Here is a 20,824-nt window from a genome sequence, read left to right on the forward strand (position 1 = left end):
AAAACCATCAAGCGCTATGATGAAACTAGCTCTCATGAGGACCGCCACAGGAAAGGAAGACCCAGAGTTACCTCTTCTACAGAGGATAAGTTCATTAGAATTACCAGCCAAATAAATGCTTCAGAGTTCAAGTAACAGACACATCTCAACATCAACTGTTCAGAGGAGACTGCGTGAATCAGGCCTTCATGGTCAAATTGCTGCAAAGATACCACTACTTAAGGACACCAATAAGAAGAAGAGACTTGGTTGGGGCAAGAAACACAAGCAATGGACATTAGACCGGTGGAAATTGTCCTTTGGCCTGATGATTCCAAATGTGCGATTTTTAGTTCCAACCGCTGTGTCTTTGTGAGACACAGAGTAGGTGAACGGGTGGTCCCACCGTGAATGTGCTTTGCTGGTGACGCTGGTCTGTGATTTACTTAGAATTCAAGGCACATCTAACCAGCATGGCTACCACAGCATTCTGCAGTGATACGCCATCCCATCTGGTTTGCTCTTAGTGGGACTATCATTTGTTTTTCAACAGGACAATGACCCAACACACATCCAGGCTGTGTAAGGGCTATTTGACCAAGGAGGAGAGTGATGGAGTGCTGCATCAGATTACCTGGCCTCCACAATCACCCAATTGAGATGGTTTGGGATGACTTAGACAGCAGAGTGAAGGAAAAGCAGCCCACAAGTGCTCAGCATATGTAGGAACTGCTTCAAGACTGTTGGAAAAGCATTCCAGGTGAAGCTGGTTGAGAGAATGCCAAGTGTGCAAAGCTGTCATCAAGACAAAGGGTGACTACTTTGAAGAATCTAAAATATATATTTGGATTTGTTTAATACTTTTTTGGTTACTACATGATTCCATATGTGTTATTTCATAGTTGATGTTTTCACTATTATTCTACAATGTAAAAAATAAAAGACAAACCCTTGAATGAGTAGGTGTGTCCAAACTGTTAACTGGTACAGTATATGTTACCAGACTGAACCGTATTCCCCTTTGGACTCACACCACACCATTATTCCCTGTTTGTAAGCATACACTACATGAATACCTCAACAACCTATATCTCTTAATCACTTGAAGAGGAATAGCCAGAGACTTTGCTTCCATTATATGAAGTATGTATTTAATTACTTGTGATATGTTGGTCTAATTTGTTCTTGACATGAGCTAGCCACACAGAAACATAGTTGTATAAATGACTGATAATGCATGGTCCAATCAGCAGACGTTCTGATTCAGCTAACAGACACAAAAGAAAAAAAATGGCCATCGAGCCCCAGAACATTTAAAAACAGTCTAAAATTTGAGATCAAAACACTGAAGAGGTGGTTGTCACACCATCATGACCCATTCCTCACATGAGCAAACATAACACCAGACTAGGACTGTCTTTTCAAAATGACTACAAAAAAGTATTCTTGTTTCGGCATGATGTCACACGCCAACAACAATTACACTTTTGTTATTGTGAATATATATTTCTACATTTCGTTTGAAAATAGCTCAGTCTCTCACGAGCTGCCATCTCCATTTTCATATACCTGTATCCAAACATCCTGTGAAACATGATTATACTATACATCAAAGTCAACATAATAGTGTTCCTTCTTATAAAACAGTATAAAACTAAGAGCTTTTTTTTCTTCTTCAATACCACAATACATGATGTATGGGGTGAGGATTGCTTGTGTTTGAGAGGAGGAAAAACTGAAAACCCATCAAGGATTAAAACATCGATTGGAGTTAAACTGCTTTACAAGGTTCCAGTGCTCCAATCAATGTCTAATCTTGGCCAAGGTCTCTTCTGTCTGATGCAGATAGTTTGAGAAGAGAAGACTGTATTTGGCAGCTGGCTTTGGTAGGTTTTCAGTACCCGATGATAGTTATTGATTGAAAGCCCTTAAAAATTGTGTTACATTAAACTGTTTAAGGCAACTTTAAAATCAATACAATAACATCCTGCTAGATCAGAATGATAAATGTGGTAATGCCTTTCATATATTTCTTGTTATTGGGCCATAATTCCGTTTCTACACGCCGCATAAGCTATTAACTTGATTTTCAGTCTATCCTTTTTTGTTCAGAGAAATATCTAAGAGAGCTGAAGATGACCTGAGAAGGTGATTATGTGGAATGACCCAGTGATCTGAGAAGGTGATTATGTGGAATGACCCAGTGATCTGAGAAGGTGATTATGTGGAATGACCCAGTGATCTGACAAGACTAAATGATGGCTCTTAGCTGTCTCAAATTGACAGTTAAAAAATACAAATAAAAAAAAGTTGAGTAAAACTTCATAAAACTGCCAATCCCTTACATGGCACAGACAGCAAGGAACAGAGTGCAGCAACTTGTTGTTGATATCCTTAGGGGGGGTGAGAGTGTTGATATTGCTGTTGGTCTCTGTTACAGACAGTTCACAGTGTTAGGGAGGGTGTAGTAGTGTTGAGGAGGAGCAGGACGCTGGTAATTGGCTAACACCAGTCTGCGATGTAGTCAAAGTCGGCAAACATTTCCTGGTCCTCTGCTGTCAGAACCCTGGGCTCCCGGGGCGGAGTCAGGATTGGTATTTCTGAGGTGAACTCGTCGTCAAAGTTACTGACGTCCTCTCTACCCTTGATGGTGGGAATGAACTCTGGCCGCACCTTCTTAGCCAGTAGACCGTCCCAGTCCACACTCTGAGGGAATACAGACCATCAAGAGAGATATAATTTCATTACGTATAGCTCATACAGGTGTTATGAATGCGCTTTTATAATGCATTATGAAGAGTTAATAAACGTTGTGACACTTTGCGATTGGGATCATAAACCAATGATCAGGGAACCTACCCTAAAGAACGGATGCTTTTTAACTTCCTCTGCGTCTTTCTCACCAGCCCCAAGACGTCTCTCTGGGTTTCTCCTCAACAGCTGGGGATAGGAAAAGTCAAGTTAGTTACAAAAAGAACAGGCATTTACATTATACTCCATAAAATGGTGAACAATAGTCCAGGAAACACGACTGAAATCTCAGTGTACGTTGAATTATTTTACATGCCGATCTAAATAACCATTCTGAGATACATAAGTAAACAAGTACCCTTCTCATGATGGAAATAGCTTCGGTAGAGAGGAATCGTGGGTAGCGGACTTCATCGTTTACGATGCTGTCAAACACCTCCTCTTCATCGTCTCCAGGGAATGGTGACTCCCCTACCAACATCTCAAAGATGAGCACCCCCAGGCCCCACCAGTCCACGGCCCGCGTGTACGACGTCTCTGTCAGCACCTCAGGAGCCAGGAACTCAGGAGTACCACAGAACGTACTGGTGCGGTCCTGATAGCCCATCCCTACAGGAACACAGCAGCAGACAGAGAGATGATCAACGCAGACAACTATTACAAAGCAATACCAAAAGGGGTTATTATTCAAGACTGAGGGAGTTAGATATGTCTTGCATTAAACCCCTAGGGCCAGTTTCCCAGACACAGATTAAGCTTAGTCCTGGACTAAAGAGCTGACGGTGTCGAACATTCTGGGGGCAGCGGGTAGCCTAGTGGTTAGAGAGCGTTGGACTAGTAACCGAAAGGTTGCACGATCGAATCCCCCGAGCTGACAAGGTAAAAATCTGTCGTTCTGCCCCTTGAACAAGGCAGTTAACCCACTGTTCCTAGGCCGTCATTGAAAATAATAATATGTTCTTAACTGACTTGCCTAGTTAAATAAAAGGTAAAAATAAAAATTCTCCACCCACCTTCTTTACATAGGCCAAAGTCAGCGATCTTCACGTATCCCTCTGTGTCCATCAACAAGTTGTCCAGCTTCAGGTCTCTGAAGAAAACGATCACAGAAATGCAAGAGGGTCATTCATCAACTATTGTAGTATCAAATCATCATATGTGGTGCTAGTAAGGGACTAACCAATTCATGTATAGTACAGTAATATATACAGCTGTATGTGAACAGTTGTGTGGGCATACCGGTATACAATCTTATGGTCATGAAGATACTGCAATCCCAAGACAACACAAGCAGCATAGAACCTGATGGAGACAGGAAATAAAGCTGCTAGATGTAAACATGAAAATCTACCACACACACCTACCCACCTGAGAATAAACAAAGCCTCAATTGACATCATTCGTTACTCCACTATGAAATTACACTGAATAAAAAAAACATTAAAACAATTTCAAAGATTATAACACTTCATATTAGGAAATCAGTCAATTGAAATAAATTCATTAGGCCCTAAAAAATGTGATAATCTATGGATTTCACATGACTGGGAATATACAGATATGAATCTGTTGGTCACAGAAACCTTTAAAAAAAAAAAGGTAGGGGTGTGGATCAGAGAACCAGTCAGTATATTCAGGCCATGGAACAACTGGGACAATTTTCAGCTTTCAGGAATTGTGTCCAGATCCTTGCGACACGGGGCCGTGCATTATCATACTGCAACATGAGGTGATGGAGGTGGATGAATGGCACGACAATGGGCCTCAGGATCTCATCACGGTATCTGTGCATTCAAATTGCCATCAATAAAATGCAATTCTGATGCCTGCCTATACCATAACCCCACCATGGGGCACTCTGTTCACAACGTTGACATCGGCAAAACGCTCGCACACACACCGCCATACGCGCTGCGCTGTCTGTCATCTTCCCGGTTGAAACCGGGATTCATCCGTGAAGAACACACTTCTCCAGTGTGCCAGTGGCCATCGAAGGTGAGCATTTACCCACTGAAGTTGGTTACGACGCTGAACTGCAGTCAGGTTAAGACCCTGGTGAGGATGAGTACGCAGATGAGCTTCCCTGAGACGGTTTCTGACAGTTTGTGCAGAAATTCTTTGGTTGTGCAAACCCACAGTTTCATCAGCTGTCCAGGTGACTGGTCTCAGACGATCCCGCAAGGGAATAAGTCGGCTGTGGAGGTCCTGGGCTGGCGTGGCTACAGGGTGGTCTGCGGTTGTGAGGCCAGTTGGACGTACTGACAAATTCTCCAAAACAACGTTGGAGGCGGCTTATGGTAAAGAAATTAACATTAAATTATCTGACAACAGCTCTGGTGGACATTCCTGCAGTCAGCATGCCAATTGCACGCTCCCTCAAAACTTGAGACATCTGTGGCATTGTGTTGTGACCAAACTGCACATTTTAGGGTGGCCTTTTATTGTCCCCAGCACAAGGTGCACCTGTGTAATGATCATGCTGTTTAATCAGCTTCTTGATATGCCACACCTGTCAGGTGGATGGATTCTCTTGGAAAATTAGAAATGCTCACTAACAGGGATGTCAAAATATTTGTGCACAAAATTTGAGAGAAATAAGCTTTTTGTGTATATAGAAAATGACTGGGATCTTTAATTTCCGCTCATGAAACATGGGACCAACACTTTACATGTTGCGTTTATATTTTTGTTCAGTGTAGTATGGGGATACGGAGTTGTTACTCACACAGCCCGAGGTTCTTGGAACACGTCTGTGTGTATGTGCATCATGAGGTCACCACCAGCCGCATACTCCATGACAAAGCACACGTGTTCCTTTGTCTGGAAGCACGCAAACAGGTTGACCAGGAAGGGATGTCTGACGTTGTTCACAGTCTCAAAGATACGCTTCTCACACATCAGGCTGAGGATAGGACAGAGGTCAGTTATTTTACCACAGATCATTCTTCATTTCTAAGGATTTTTAATGCATCAGAGAGACAATATAAATCAATATAGATGCATGTCAAAGTTAGATTGAGTGGTCAAAACATTAAGAACACCTGCTCTTTCCATCACAGACTGACCAGGTGAATGCTCTGATCCCTTAATGATGTCACTTGTTAAATCCACTTCAATCAGTGTAGATGAAGGGGAGGAGAGGTTAAAGAAGGATTGTTAAGCCTTGATACATGGACTGTGTGTGTGTGTGTGTGTGTGTGTGTGTGTGTGTGTGTGTGTGTGTGTGTGTGTGTGTGTGTGTGTGTGTGTGTGTGTGTGTGTGTGTGTGTGTGTGTGTGTGTGTGTGTGTGTCATTCAGAGGGCAATAGGCAAAACAAAAGATTTAAGTGCCTTTGAACGGGGAATGGAAACACTGTGCACCTGGCGACCGTGTCAGCGTGCACTGCACCCGGCCCGCCACAGGAGTCGCTAGTGGGTCTTCCGGTCGCAGCCAGCTGCGACAGAGCCTGGACTCGAACCCAGAATCTCTAGTGGCACAGCTAGCACTGTGATGCAGGGCCTTAGACCACTGTGCCATCATGGAGGCCCCCTAGGAAGTTGTTCTTAATGTTTTGTACACTCAGTGTACATTGTCATTAAGTTGTTGGCGTTCCTTCCTACCTGTCTACTTCATCACGTGATACAATGTCTCCTTTCTTCAGGGCCTTGATAGCAAACATCTCCCCAGTACTTTCATAGTCAGCCAGGAGCACCTGTTGAATAACAGAGAGCGGTTAGATCTGGCGAAGGTAAAAAATAAATAATAAAAAAAGGCCATGCGTGTGACATCACTACGGCCTCCCTAAGACATGAAGGTCCTGTGTGGCCTTACCTTTCCAAAGTGTCCTCGGCCCAGGACTGCCACACATTTAAAGTCTATGAGACTGAACTGGAAGTCTTCCTCCTCCCTGGTATCCGTGTTGTGTTGGACAGGTAACCTCTCATTGGGCTGCTCGACAACGACACTGTCGTCTAGTTTACAGTTCAACATACTGTTCCTGCTCTCATTCAGGAAGTCAAATGTAGACATGGCTTCCTGGGAACAAAATACACCAAATCACAATTACGGTTAGATCAAAACACACCAAATCACAGTTAAATAAAAACCAACTTCAACAGTTACAGAACTGTCACGGCATGTTACAGCGTTACATTACAGACCACGTTCTCTAGAGCAACTTACAAGGCTGAAGAACAACATGAAAACGAGTCAGAAAAACTCTGATTAAATGGTCATCTCTTTACTGAAATAACCAACAGCAACATGAATCGTTCAGAGTTTGTGAATTGATACATTGTATTCACAGCTACCTGTACTTTCTCTCCGTCTGCGATACTGCTCTCCAGAATGGGCTCTCCAATAGAAGCCACAGTGTGGCGCTTCAGGGGAAGTGGGGGCTCTTCGCCAAACTCCAGTTTGGTCACTATCAGGTCACTGAAGAGAGAGAGAGAGGTCATTTCAGAAGGGGACTAAACTGACACTAGCATGCAATTTTAAGTTTCATTTCTGTTCACTTCAACAATCTGTCAGGGGTAGACCAATAGATCATCGCTGGACGAGGTGTGTGTGTGTGTGTGTGTGTGTTTACCTGGGGGAGGCTGGGGAGGGCAGGTGTAGGATGGACTGTGACTCAGGACCTAGCTCTGTCCCCATGTCTGGCAGCTGAGCTGGACTGAAGGAGTTGTTGACAGAGGGGATGGCTCTCCTCACCAGGCGACCCCACGTAGCGACGTTTATGTTCATCTGAGGGGCACGCAGGAACGTCTTGCCTGGAACAGAGCAGAGGGTCACAACCATAGCTTCATTCATCCAATCAATAAAATCAATAAACATATATATTTTTAGACCTTAATCCAACAAAATGGTGATACACAGCACTTTAAAAGAACACCAATAACATCCAAGCTTGGACTTTACAGAATAAACTTCAGACCTTGTTGCTTGGAGAATATCTTTTTTTGCCTTTGAAGTTTTGATCTCCGCTCAATAACTGGGTTGAAAAATGTAACCTGAGGGAAAACACACATAGGTCAAAGGTTATGAGTAAATTCTGTAAAGATTCTGAATAAATCGTTTTTTAGCATGTGGGTGTGTGTTGGGGGAAGTGGATAATAGTACCTCAGCAAACAGTTTTCCCTGAGGCTCCAGGTAGAGGCACATGCCATGTCGTTGGTTGTCCAGGAAGTCTTCCAGGCGTAGGAACTTGACGGCACACAGCGATCTCCAGTCCCTCCAGTAGACTGAGATCTCCAGCTCACGAGACTGTGGAAGACACATACTGTAACATCTCCCCACCAGGTGTCCTCTAACGCGAGTCACCCGTTAGTCCCCTCTAACGCGAGTCACCCGTTAGTCCCCTCTAACGCGAGTCACCCGTTAGTCCCCTCTAACGCGAGTCACCCGTTAGTCCCCTCTAACGCGAGTCACCCGTTAGTCCCCTCTAACGCGAGTCACCCGTTAGTCCCCTCTAACGCGAGTCACCCGTTAGTCCCCTCTAACGCGAGTCACCCGTTAGTCCCCTCTAACGCGAGTCACCCGTTAGTCCCCTCTAACGCGAGTCACCCGTTAGTCCCCTCTAACGCGAGTCACCCGTTAGTCCCCTCTAACGCGAGTCACCCGTTAGTCCCCTCTAACGCGAGTCACCCGTTAGTCCCCTCTAACGCGAGTCACCCGTTAGTCCCCTCTAACGCGAGTCACCCGTTAGTCCCCTCTAACGCGAGTCACCCGTTAGTCCCCTCTAACGCGAGTCACCCGTTAGTCCCCTCTAACGCGAGTCACCCGTTAGTCCCCTCTAACGCGAGTCACCCGTTAGTCCCCTCTAACGCGAGTCACCCGTTAGTCCCCTCTAACGCGAGTCACCCGTTAGTCCCCTCTAACGCGAGTCACCCGTTAGTCCCCTCTAACGCGAGTCACCCGTTAGTCCCCTCTAACGCGAGTCACCCGTTAGTCCCCTCTAACGCGAGTCATTAGTGTCACTAAAAGCCTGACTTTTGGAAGCTTCGGGGGAAAGCAGTAGATTCCTGCAGACTTAGTACCAGCCGTCCCTGGCATTCAGAGCTAGAGAGTTACACAACTCCAGAATAGAGAGCTGCTCTCACCTTTCCTGTCTGGGTACGACGTGCTAATAAATCAGTGTGATTTGCTGAAGGTTGTGAAATAGAAACAATAACACAAATACAAAACAGAAATCTGGATTTAAAAAAAAAAAAAGTTGTTTGAGGCGATTTCAGACACTGATAGCATTGTATGGGAAAGGGAAAACCTTCCCAGAGTAAGTAGATTACCCTGTCTAGTCCCACAGTGGATATATAGTGTAGTAGTGTGTAGTCTAGATTACCCTGTCTAGTCCCACGGTGGATATATAGTGTAGTAGTGTGTAGTTTAGATTACCCTGTCTAGTCCCACAGTGGATATATAGTGTAGTATTGTGTAGTCTAGATTACCCTGTCTAGTCCCACGGTGGATATATAGTGTAGTATTGTGTAGTCTAGATTACCCTGTCTAGTTCCACAGTGAAGTAGTGTGTAGTCTAGATTACCCTGTCTAGTTCCACAGTGGATATATAGTGAAGTAGTGTGTAGTCTAGATTACCCTGTCTAGTTCCACAGTGGATATATAGTGAAGTAGTGTGTAGTCTAGATTACCCTGTCTAGTCCCACAGTGGATATATAGTGTAGTAGTGTGTAGTCTAGATTACCCTGTCTGGTTCCACAGTGAAGTAGTGTGTAGTCTAGATTACCCTGTCTAGTTCCACAGTGGATATATAGTGAAGTAGTGTGTAATCTAGATTACCCTGTCTAGTTCCACAGTGGATATATAGTGAAGTAGTGTGTAGTCTAGATTACCCTGTCTAGTTCCAACAGTGGATATATAGTGTAGTATTGTGTAGTCTAGATTACCCTGTCTAGTTCCACAGTGAAGTAGTGTGTAGTCTAGATTACCCTGTCTAGTCCCACAGTGGATATATAGTGAAGTAGTGTGTAGTCTAGATTACCCTGTCTAGTCCCACAGTGGATATATAGTGTAGTATTGTGTAGTCTAGATTACCCTGTCTAGTTCCACAGTGAAGTAGTGTGTAGTCTAGATTACCCTGTCTAGTCCCACAGTGGATATATAGTGTAGTAGTGTGTAATCTAGATTACCCTGTCTAGTTCCACAGTGGATATATAGTGTAGTAGTGTGTAGTCTAGATTACCCTGTCTAGTCCCACAGTGGATATATAGTGTAGTAGTGTGTAGTCTAGATTACCCTGTCTAGTTCCACAGTGAAGTAGTGTGTAGTCTAGATTACCCTGTCTAGTTCCAATGTAAACTTCTGGTCCCAGGACTGGTTGCTGACTGGTTTCCAGCTGGTCTGTCCCGCTTCAGTGTTGTCCAACTTCAGCACAGCACTGATCTCATCTGGAGAGAGCGAGAGAATACATTTATACAATCTGGACCCAGGGTAATGTTCAGTAGGCACGAAACGGACTGAAAACAGGGAGTACTTGTCCAAGTGTCTGTACTCGCGCTTTAAGAAAACTCTTGTTTTGATTTTCTGTGCAAAAACATTTGAACACCAACCCTGATTTTACCCACTCTGTTTCAAAACAGCAGGCAGACCACTGAGCAATATTTCACAGCTAGATACAAAAGGCATTTAAGTCAGAGCATCTTTTCTGAGCAGCTTCAAAACATCAGAGACACATTGGGGTGTGAGTCACTAGAGCAACACTCAACTGGACAGGTCGTCGGTCTTGGACAGGTTGCGTGAGCTGGCTCCTTTGTTCTTGTTGCTTCTGGACATGAAGGAGGATCGCTGATCACTGGGGCTCCAGCCGGGGTGGGAGGCTGAGGGGGCCTTACAGCGACCTGGGACCTCCTCAAGCAGATCCTGACAACCCATCAGACGCACCTCCAACGTTCCTGGAAGAAAAGCAGGTAAAAACACACTTGACAGTAGCTCAGAAAGACGAAGGGTGCTGGTCTAGGATCAGGTCCCTCCTGTCCATGTAAATATTATTCATTGTGATCTAGAAGGCAAAACTGATCTTAAATCAGCAGTCCTCCTTGATACATACTGCCACTGCACTATGGACTTACACGTTGTTATTGTAAACGTAGAATGTTGCTCAAGTCTGACCCGAGTGGGTGAGGCATTACATACTGTCTCAATCTGAAGTTTATCATCGTCTACCAGCGGTTTATTCTATTTACAGTACAATGTGCACGTGTGTTTGGGATGAGGGTGGCTGTGTTATGCCGTGTCATCTCTGTTAACCTTAAGGAACGCTTCAGAGCTTTGAACTTAAAAGAGCAGGCTGCTGTGTTTTGAAATCTAGGGTATCTCGTAACGATAAAGACAACACTGAGTTGTTGATCTAAAAAGGAGAGTCTTACCTGTGAGTGCAGCAGGCTTGGTGACCGTGCTGTACTGGTTGTATGTAGTCATAACGCTATGGCGTGGGCTTTGTGGAGGGGACACCATCATGGCTAGCTCCTCCATGATGAGAACGCTCTTAGGATGGTTCTTAGGCAGCTCACTCAGCCGCTGCTCCAGAGATAACTTCAGCAGGTCCAACTTCTGATTGGACTCATTGAACCGGGCTTGAGCCTGAAAAAAAAAAAAGAGACCAATATTAAAATGTTAGGACATACTAGGACATAACACAGGACCATAAGACTGGACACAGCTGAGAACTTCAGTTCAGTGCAAGCTTTCAGAACATATTCAGAGGTTAACACTATGGAACACCTGGGTGAGGAACGGTATGCTGTGGATTCCACACCGATGTGTTACGGTAACCTGGCTAGACTCTCTTATAAGATTTGACATTTACCTTTACCGTCATTCACAGAATTTACATGATCTGAAAAGAATATGTAAGATAGTCTACTTCACGCTCCTTCATCCAGCCCAAAAAAACCTGCCTAGAGATTCAGATCTCCTGCTTATTCCCTACTTTTCCTGGGAATCTTCTAGCCAGGATTTCTGAAAAAAATACTAGGAATTTTAGGTAAATTAACCAGAACTTTGCAACCCTAGGTATAAATCCATAGTCTCACCTCAGAGTGGGCCTTCTTCTCCGTAACTTTCCCAGAAGAGCCCAGCAAGATCATGACGTTCTGGGCTCCATCAGCTACAGCATGTTCTATCCTGGAGTGATGTCGCAACTCCTCTAGTCTCAGGTCCAGAGGACTGATGATGGGCTTGGACACTGAGACTGGGGACCAGAAATGTAGCATCATTATCACTGAGACCGGGGACCCGAAATGTATCATCATTATCACAGAGACTGGGGACCAGAAATATCTCATCATTATCACAGAAACTGGGGACCCGAAATATCTCATCCTTATCACTGAGACTGGGGACCAGAAATACCTCATTATCACGGAGACTGGGGACCAGAAATACCTCATTATCACTGAGACTGGGGACCAGAAATATCTCATTATCACTGAGACTGGGGACCAGAAATATCTCATTATCACTGAGACTGGGGACCAGAAATATCTCATTATCACTGAGACTGGGGACCAGAAATATCTCATTATCACAGAGACTGGGGACCAGAAATGTATCATCATTATCACTGAGACTGGGGACCAGAAATGTATCATCATTATCACTGAGACTGGGGACCAGAAATATCATAACTATCACCTTTTCATAACCCAGAACATATTTGAACATATCTATACAGGGAGTTAAAACATTTTTTTGTTACGTGTAAAACCAAATCATACAACATAAAAATAAAAAAAAAGGACGCACAAAGTCCAAAAAGCCTAATTCCCCACATATACTTGATATAGCAGAGGGAAAAGCCCTCCAACAGACAAACACAGCGCCCCTGGTGAGAGATGTGTTCCTAAGGTTATAGTGGGTTCATACCGTGGTTATTGCCGTAGTTGGTCTCACCAGTCTGGCTGGCTTTGAGGATCTGCATCCTGATAAACTCCATCTTGGTCTTGCTGTCCTGCAGCATCTGCTGAGCAGTGGCAAGCAGCTTCTTATCCTATTACAGTTAAGGGGTGGGGGTGGGGGGGGGGGATACATGTTAAACATAAGCATGGTAAAAAAAAAATGGGCTATTTCTTTGGCTCAGTGTTTCCACCATTTTGTTTTCACCATCTGTTTTGATTTCTTTTGAAAACAACTTACTCATTCACTCTTAAAAAAAAGATCAAAATAAACTTTCTTAGCATTTCAACTTCGAGTAACATATTCAATAACAGCGACTTTGTACGGCTGTGTACATGGTCTTTCAAATGAGGTTAAAAGCATTGGGGACATTCCAGCTCAACGCAAATCTAATAGCTTTTGAGGGTAGCCATACCGCTCCCCCCCCCCTCCCCGCCACCCTCCCCCTCCCCATACTCCCCTCCCATACCGCCGCCCTCCCCATACTCCCCTCCCATACCGCCGCCCTCCCCATACTCCCCTCCCATACCGCCGCCCTCCCTCCCTCCCCATACTCCCCCCGCATACCGCCGCCCTCCCCTCCCCCCATACCGCCCTCCCCCTCCCCCCTCCCTCCCCCCATACCGCCGCCCTCCCCCTCCCCATACCCCCTCCCTCCCCCCATACCGCCCTCCCCATACCGCCCCCCTCCCTCCCTCCCCCATACCGCCGCCCTGCCTCCCTCCCCCATCATACGCTACCTTGGAGGATCCGTTGGAATACATCTGAATCATATTCTCAGCTCCTTGTTTGCATTTGAGCTCAATGTCGTTCTGTTTCTTCAGAGCCCCCAGTCTGCTACTGCACATTCTGGACTCACTGCTGGGGGTGTCTGGGGTCAGAGGGCAGCCAGGAACTACAATAACAGAACAGATATGCGAGAACAGTCAAACTACAAATAAAAACAGGGATGAAATCAGACAATGTAACAATGCAAAAGGAAGCAGAGTGGACTCCCGAGTGGCACAGCGGTCTAAGGCACTGCATCTCAGTGCTAGAAGCGTCACTACAGACCCGGGCTGTATCACAACTGGCCGTGATCGGGAGTCCCATAGGGCGGCGCACATTTGGCCCAGGGTCGTCCGGGTTACGGGAGTGTTTGGTCGGGGTAGGCAGTCATTGTAAAATAAGAATTTGTTCTTAACTGACTTGCCTAGTTAAATTTAAAAAAAGGTTACATTTTATCTTGATAGCCAATGTAATGGTCAGTGAGCTTATTTGAAAATGTACTGAATTGTACCCGGCGCAGTCCATGTTGATACTGTAAATACTGTGAAAATAATCACACAGTAATATAGGCCCAAATGAATAAATCAAATTGAGATGTTTTTTGGTAAAGACAGGATTTTTCCCAGACATCTTTTTCTATTTAGAGGCTGTTGAGCAATATTGGTAGCTGTCAGATTGTATCAATGTGACATTGTTAAGGCTTGTACAGACAAGCTGAGTTTCACTGACAGACAGAGAGAACAGGTTTCAGTGAGACTGACTCCCAGGTGAAAGAGTTGGGCCCCACACCACAACAGTACGTTAGCGTACACAGCCAAGGCCATGTAACAGACTGCAGAGAACAACCACCCTGGGTCACATGGAGAAACATTTCCCCCTTTTGGATCCTCAAGTGACTTCCAAGTCATATTTGACAATATCTGACAATTGTCACCATCTTCCATAAAACCTTATACCCCCCCAATGGCATACCGAATCAAAGTTGTTTATTTCCCATAATAAAAAAAGACCCTATGAAAAGCCCCTGTGATGTACAGGAAAATCCCTCCCGATGTACAGGAGAAGGGAGTTACATGACTTCATCACTGTTTAGGTGTTTCCCCTTGCGTTACTACATCGATCACAAAAGAGTACTACTGTACTCACGCCATTCCAGACTCCAGAAATTCATACCAGGTCGTACAGGAGACCGGAGGCCACTTTCTATCACGAATGATCTACTGTCCTGTCAATTTAACTCAACATATAGGCCTAATGTACCTTTCACAAGGAATTACAAGAATACAATGTTTGTACAATACTCTCCATGTCTTAGGAAGACAGTCTGCTTGTTCAGACTGTGTGGTACAATCAGTCTTAACTAAGCAAGACATGTACAGTAACTAATCTCCATATCTTCAAAAAGACTTCCCTGAAATCTAAACACTTCCTACTTCCTGTCCAGGGCACAGCAGCTCAGAAAGATGGAGGACAAGACAGAAGATGACGCTTGTACCTTCAGATAACTGCCAAAATAAAGGAAACATCAACATAAACTGTCTTCATAGGGTGTTGGGCCACGAGCCGCCAGAACAGCTTCAATGCACCTTGGCATAGATTCTACAAGAGTCTGGAACTCTATTGGAGGGATGTGAGACCATTCTTCCACGAGAAGAATGGTGTTTGAAAACGCTGTCCAGAAGCTCCCATCCCGCCGGGCAAAAACTGGTTGAACACAACGTTGTCTCTACGTCATTTCAACCCCAAAATTATATTGTGACCGACATTGAATCAACATGGAAAACTGATTGGATTTGACAAAAAAGTCAACGTAAAAGGTAAATTCTTTTTTCTTTCTTTTTTTTTCCACCAAAACTTTGAACTTAAATCCAATGACAGGGTGACATTTTTGATTGATTTCACATTTGTTAACAACTCAACCAAATGCAAAATCAAAACTAGACGATGAACTGGCGTCTGAGCCCAATGGGACAGGTTGAGATCTGGAGACTGACACACACACACACACCCTTTAACCCCCTAATGCTCCGTTCAGATCCCTCTTTCAATGTCACTGAGATCTCTTCTTCTAGCCATGGTAGCCAAAACAATGGGGCAACTGGGTATCTTTATACCTTAAGCATAATGGGACGTTAATTGCTTAATTAACTCCGGTACCACACCTATGTGGAAGCGCCTGCTTTCATTATACTTTGCATCACTCATTTCCTCACGTGTTTTTATCATTTTGGCCGTTAACTGTTCTACGGTGCTTCATCAACAGCATAGAGATGGTCCAGGTTCAACTTGGGGGAGGTCAATACAGTAACCATATAGTGTACAACATATTGTACCTGTAAGCCTACATAGATGACTGAGGTTTGATAAGACATCATATATAAAAGGGCTCACAGAAAACAAGAGTGAGCGTGTCAGAGGGTAAATAGATTTACAACTAGCAGCTAGGCTTGCAGAGGGAGTGTGTCAGAGGGTAAACAGATTTACAACTAGCAGCTAGGCTTGCAGAGAGAGTGTGTCAGAGGTAAATAGATTTACAACTAGCAGCTAGGTTTGCAGAGTGAGTGTGTCAGAGGTAAATAGATTTACAACTAGCAGCTAGGCTTGCAGAGTGAGTGTGTCAGAGGGTAAATAGATTTACAACTAGCAGCTAGGCTTGCAGAGTGAGTGTGTCAGAGGTAAATAGATTTACAACTAGCAGCTAGGCTTGCAGAGTGAGTGTGTCAGAGACTAAATAGATTTACAACTAGCAGCTAGGTTTGCAGAGAGAGTGTGTCAGAGACTAAATAGATTTACAACTAGCAGCTAGGCTTGCAGAGTGAGTGTGTCAGAGGGTAAATAGATTTACAACTAGCAGCTAGGCTTGCAGAGTGAGTGTGTCAGAGGTAAATAGATTTACAACTAGCAGCTAGGTTTGCAGAGTGAGTGTGTCAGAGGGTAAATAGATTTACAACTAGCAGCTAGGTTTGCAGAGTGAGTGTGTCAGAGGGTAAATAGATTTACAACTAGCAGCTAGGTTTGCAGAGTGAGTGTGTCAGAGGGTAAATAGATTTACAACTAGCAGCTAGGTTTGCAGAGAGAGTGTGTCAGAGTGTGCATCCCAAATGGCACCTGATTCCCTTACTTGAACAGAGCCCTATGGGCCCTGGCGAAAAGTAGTGCACTATAAAGGAAATAGGGGCCCATTTGGGACTCACTCAGAGGCTGTGTGAAGGGCAGTCTGTCTCATGAACAGAGGCGACACACTGCAGCTTTAAATGGCTCATGGAACCAGGAACATGGAGAAAAGGGTTTCCAGACAGACAGATGTAGTTCCCTAGCGAGCATATTGAAACATGGCTAAATAGTCTAGACCTACTTGAGAACCTTCTTCATGTCCGAATCTCCCTTCACTCTGGAAAAATGTTTTCCCCTGTTCACGCTGCCCTGATGTACTCCTCACCCCCTTTTCAGTCTCATCCATTTCACTAACAGGATGGCTATAGTCTGGTGGAGACTAGACTACTTGATTTGAGACCCTTCTTCCTGTCATAAAGACCCTTGTTCTCTGGAAGAGGGGGTCTGGACATAGAAAAAGCCCCATAGCTCATTCTTCCTGATGTACTCCTCAGACCCATCCACTTCCTCTAAAACACAGAGCTCATTCTTCCTGATGTACTCCTCAGACCCGTCCACTTCCTCTAAAACACAGAGCTCATTCTTCCTGATGTACTCCTCAGACCCGTCCACTTCCTCTAAAACACAGAGCTCATTCTTCCTGATGTACTATTCGGACCCATCCACTTCCTCTAAAAAACAGAGCTCATTCTTCCTGATGTACTATTCGGACCCATCCACTTCCTCTAAAACACAGAGCTCATTCTTCCTGATGTACTATTCGGACCCATCCACTTCCTCTAAAAAACAGAGCTCATTCTTCCTGATGTACTATTCGGACCCATCCACTTCCTCTAAAACACAGAGCTCATTCTTCCTGATGTCCTACTCAGACACGTTCCAATTAAGGCAACAGCCCTTCCTCTAAAACACAAAGCTCATGTGCACTCACTCATACAGATAGTTTGTGTGTATGTATTGATATGTGCCTTTAAAAAAAAGAAATTGTATTAATTATCAAAAAAATGGTTTTAATTGATTTAGTTCTGTCCTTGTCTATTAATGTTCTGTATTATGTTTCAGGTTCTGTGTGGACCCCAGGAAGAGAAGCTGCTGCTTTTGCAACAACTAATGTGGATCCTTATAAAATACCAGAAAAGCGGTCAGAGTCATTAACAACCAGGTGATGCAAGAATACACTAGTCTACAGTAACCTTGCAGCAATCAAACCCACACAGACTAGCAGAGCCCAGTGGGTAGAACAATGCATCTCTTCTCTGTCTAGTAATCCTGAATAATTCCAGAGCAACAATGTTCACATCCTCATTTATTAACAGACCCGGCAGAAAGCCTCAGCCCCTTCTTTCCTTTATTTACAGACCAGACCGCCTTCCTTCCTTCCTTCCTTCCTTCCTTCCTTCCTTCCTTCCTTCCTTCCTTCCTTCCTAGACCCAGCAGAAAGCCTCAGCCCCTTCCTCCCTTCATTCATTCATTCATTAGCTGCTGAATATGAATGTAAAGAATGTGAATAAAACAATGCCTGAGTTCCTGTATGTTGCTGCTGCATGCTAATCACGGGGCTGAGAGGCACGGGGCTGAGAGGCACGGGGCTGAGAGAGAGCGTGAGACATGGGGCTGACAGAGCGCGAGAGAGAAGGCTGTATACCGGAGTATTTGGAAATGGCCACGGGATGGTTTTCATATACCGTCAAAACATTTTCTTTCAAGTTTTTCAATTAAATCTGAATATCTGTAGATACTTTAAGTTAATACCTGCAGTCAGGGGATAAAGCAGATTGTGTTATTCATTTCAACTTATCACATTATTTTATATATTATGAAGGTTACTGTAGTAGAGCCAGTCAAGTGTTGATTTGTAAATAGCATAACGGGAGCCGGTGAGTCCATAACACACACACACACACACACACACACACACACACACACACACACACACACACACACACACACACACACACACACACACACACACACACACGCACGAGAGTCTTTGTTGTGCGGCTCATACGAGGTGACGAAGCTCCACTTGTATGCAATTCACTACTAAATGTCAGATATCTTAACTGGCTAAGATGTGCTATTACTCTCCAGCTTTTTCCCATGTATTTCGTTACTTGTTAGTTAGCTAAGTGGATGAATTAATTGTATTTACTATATCTAACTAGGCAAGTCAGTTATCCGGGAGACTTGGCCCTTAAACTCTCACCTCATACACCATGTTTGGGAAAGTGGATAACAGCTATGTGTTCATTTCACCATTACTAATAGTACCTCTGGGTTAGGGGTAAGGGTTCTATACCTAGCCGGATCTCTGGGTCCTTGACCACGATGTGAGTGTTGGGGCTACTAATAGTTCCTCTGGGTTAGGGGGTAAGGGTTCTATACCTAGCAGGATCTCTGGGTCCTTGACCACGATGTGAGCGCTGAGCTCCTAATAGTTTCTCTGGGTTAGGGGTAAGGGTTCTATACCTAGCAGGATCTCTGGGTCCTTGACCACAATGTGAGTGTTGAACTCCTAATAGTTCATCTGGGTTAGGGGGTAAGGGTTCTATACCTAGCAGGATCTCTGGGTCCTTGACCACGATGTGAGTGTTGAACTCCTAATAGTTCATCTGGGTTAGGGGGTAAGGGTTCTATACCTAGCAGGATCTCTGGGTCCTTGACCACGATGTGAGCGTTGAGCTCCTGAAGCTCCTGGTGCAGCTCCTCCAGCTTCCTGTTGCTCTTCTTCAGCTGGTTGTCAACGTAGGTCAGGCTCTTCTTGTCCGTGGAGACCTTCTTCAGGTTCTCAGCTCCTTCCTTAATCTTCAACTCCTTCCTGATCTCCCTCTTGATGTGGTCCTTGAGCTCCTCTAGCCTCTGCTGCACCACGGTGTCTGACAGGTCCAGGTTCTCACCCAGACCCCTGGCGTCTCCCTGGAACAATACAAATACATAAAATCAAATCAGAGTGATGCTTCAAAACAAAACACTTTCACCGGTCTTCCAAATACTCTAAATACGTTTAATAACCAGTGACTTTCCCCGCTTGTTGGAAGAGTTCGGGTCAATTCCATCTCAATTCAGCCCATTGAGGAATTACACTGTGCACTTTGTTAAATTGACTGGAATGACCCCAACCAGCCCTTTTGGTTGGTGATGAGTGATGCTTGTAACAATCACTTTCACACCCGTCTTACAGATCACAACTATATCAAAATCGACAACCATCAAGATTCACTTTTAGCAGTGAATTTTCTTTCCCCACTTGGCAGGGTTGGGGTCAGGTTACAACTCAGGAACCAAAAATGTACATTTTAGTCAAATGACTTTCCTGATTCCTAAATGGACTGAATTGAAATGGGATTGGCATGGACCCTAATTGGTGCTGCAGTGAATAGCATCCACATGACCAACGGCTGTGTGTTGCTATACGCTGATCTTCATCACTTCTAGTGATGCACAGATATTACATTTTTGGCCGATACCGATATTTTCCTTGCCCCCCCCCTCCCAAAAAACGATGCAGATATTTACAATTTTAACATTTTAAGCATTCTATTACACTTAAATAGTTAACACACACACAGCGGTCTAAGGCACTGCATATCAGTGCAAGAGGCATCACTACAGTCCCTGGTTCGAAACCAGACTGTGTCACATCCGGCCATGATTGGGAGTCCCATAGGGCGGCGCACAGTTGTCCGTGTTTGGCTGGAGTAAGCCGTCATTGTAAATAAGAATTTGTTCTTAACTTCTTATGGCTAGGGGGCAGCATTTTCACGTTTGGATGAAAAGCGTGCCCAGAGTAAACTGCGTGCTACTCAGTCCCAGTTGCTAATATATGTATATTATTAGTAGATTTGGATAGATTTGGATACTCCTCTGAAGTTTCTAAAACTGTTTGAATGTCTGAGTATAACAGAACTCATATGGCAGGCAAAAACCTGAGAAAAATCCAACCCGGAAGTGGGAAATCTGAGGTTTGTAGTTTTTCAACTCTTGGCCTATCGAATACACAGTGTCTATGGGGTCCTTTTGCACTTCCTAAGGCTTCCACTAGATGTCAACAGTCTTTAGAACCTTGTTTGATGCTTCTACTATGAAGGAGGGGGGAATGAGAGGGGATTGAGTCAGAGGTCTGGCAGAGTGCCACGAGCTGGTCACGCGCATTCACATGAGATAGCTTGCGTTCCATTGCATTTCTGAAGACAAAGGAATTCTCCGGTTGGAACATTATTGAAGATTTGTGTTAAAAACATCCGAAAGATTGATTATATACTTCGTTTGGCATGTTTCTACGAACTGTAATATGACTTTTCGTCTGAACTTTTGCCTGGACCTGCC

General features: G+C 44.4%; 1 protein-coding gene across 2 annotated transcripts in view; it reads right to left on the bottom strand.

Moving 5' to 3' along the window:
- Positions 1 to 1,113: 1,113 nt before the first annotated feature.
- LOC129869429 (serine/threonine-protein kinase N2-like) overlaps positions 1,114 to 20,824 on the bottom strand; it is a 46,966-nt gene continuing 27,255 nt past the window's right edge. Inside the window, exons 2-20 of one of the 2 annotated variants that reach the window (XM_055943832.1) lie at positions 19,138 to 19,414; positions 13,357 to 13,511; positions 12,587 to 12,710; positions 11,755 to 11,912; positions 11,089 to 11,302; positions 10,429 to 10,614; positions 10,001 to 10,110; positions 7,829 to 7,972; positions 7,644 to 7,719; positions 7,299 to 7,479; positions 7,021 to 7,144; positions 6,542 to 6,745; positions 6,331 to 6,422; positions 5,456 to 5,632; positions 3,970 to 4,032; positions 3,744 to 3,820; positions 3,089 to 3,339; positions 2,839 to 2,919; positions 1,114 to 2,685 (exon numbers count right to left, since the gene is read on the bottom strand). In XM_055943832.1, coding sequence (XP_055799807.1) covers positions 2,482 to 2,685; positions 2,839 to 2,919; positions 3,089 to 3,339; positions 3,744 to 3,820; positions 3,970 to 4,032; positions 5,456 to 5,632; positions 6,331 to 6,422; positions 6,542 to 6,745; positions 7,021 to 7,144; positions 7,299 to 7,479; positions 7,644 to 7,719; positions 7,829 to 7,972; positions 10,001 to 10,110; positions 10,429 to 10,614; positions 11,089 to 11,302; positions 11,755 to 11,912; positions 12,587 to 12,710; positions 13,357 to 13,511; positions 19,138 to 19,414 — 2,898 coding nt within the window. In that variant the 3' untranslated portion in view covers positions 1,114 to 2,481. Of the gene's footprint in view, positions 2,686 to 2,838; positions 2,920 to 3,088; positions 3,340 to 3,743; positions 3,821 to 3,969; positions 4,033 to 5,455; positions 5,633 to 6,330; positions 6,423 to 6,541; positions 6,746 to 7,020; positions 7,145 to 7,298; positions 7,480 to 7,643; positions 7,720 to 7,828; positions 7,973 to 10,000; positions 10,111 to 10,428; positions 10,615 to 11,088; positions 11,303 to 11,754; positions 11,913 to 12,586; positions 12,711 to 13,356; positions 13,512 to 18,883; positions 18,948 to 19,137; positions 19,415 to 20,824 lie in introns of those variants that run through there. The other variant, XM_055943833.1, reaches the window with a different exon arrangement.

The sequence above is a fragment of the Salvelinus fontinalis genome, chromosome 14 (assembly GCF_029448725.1).
Source record: "Salvelinus fontinalis isolate EN_2023a chromosome 14, ASM2944872v1, whole genome shotgun sequence".
In the NCBI taxonomy this organism is placed as follows: Eukaryota; Metazoa; Chordata; class Actinopteri; order Salmoniformes; family Salmonidae; genus Salvelinus; species Salvelinus fontinalis.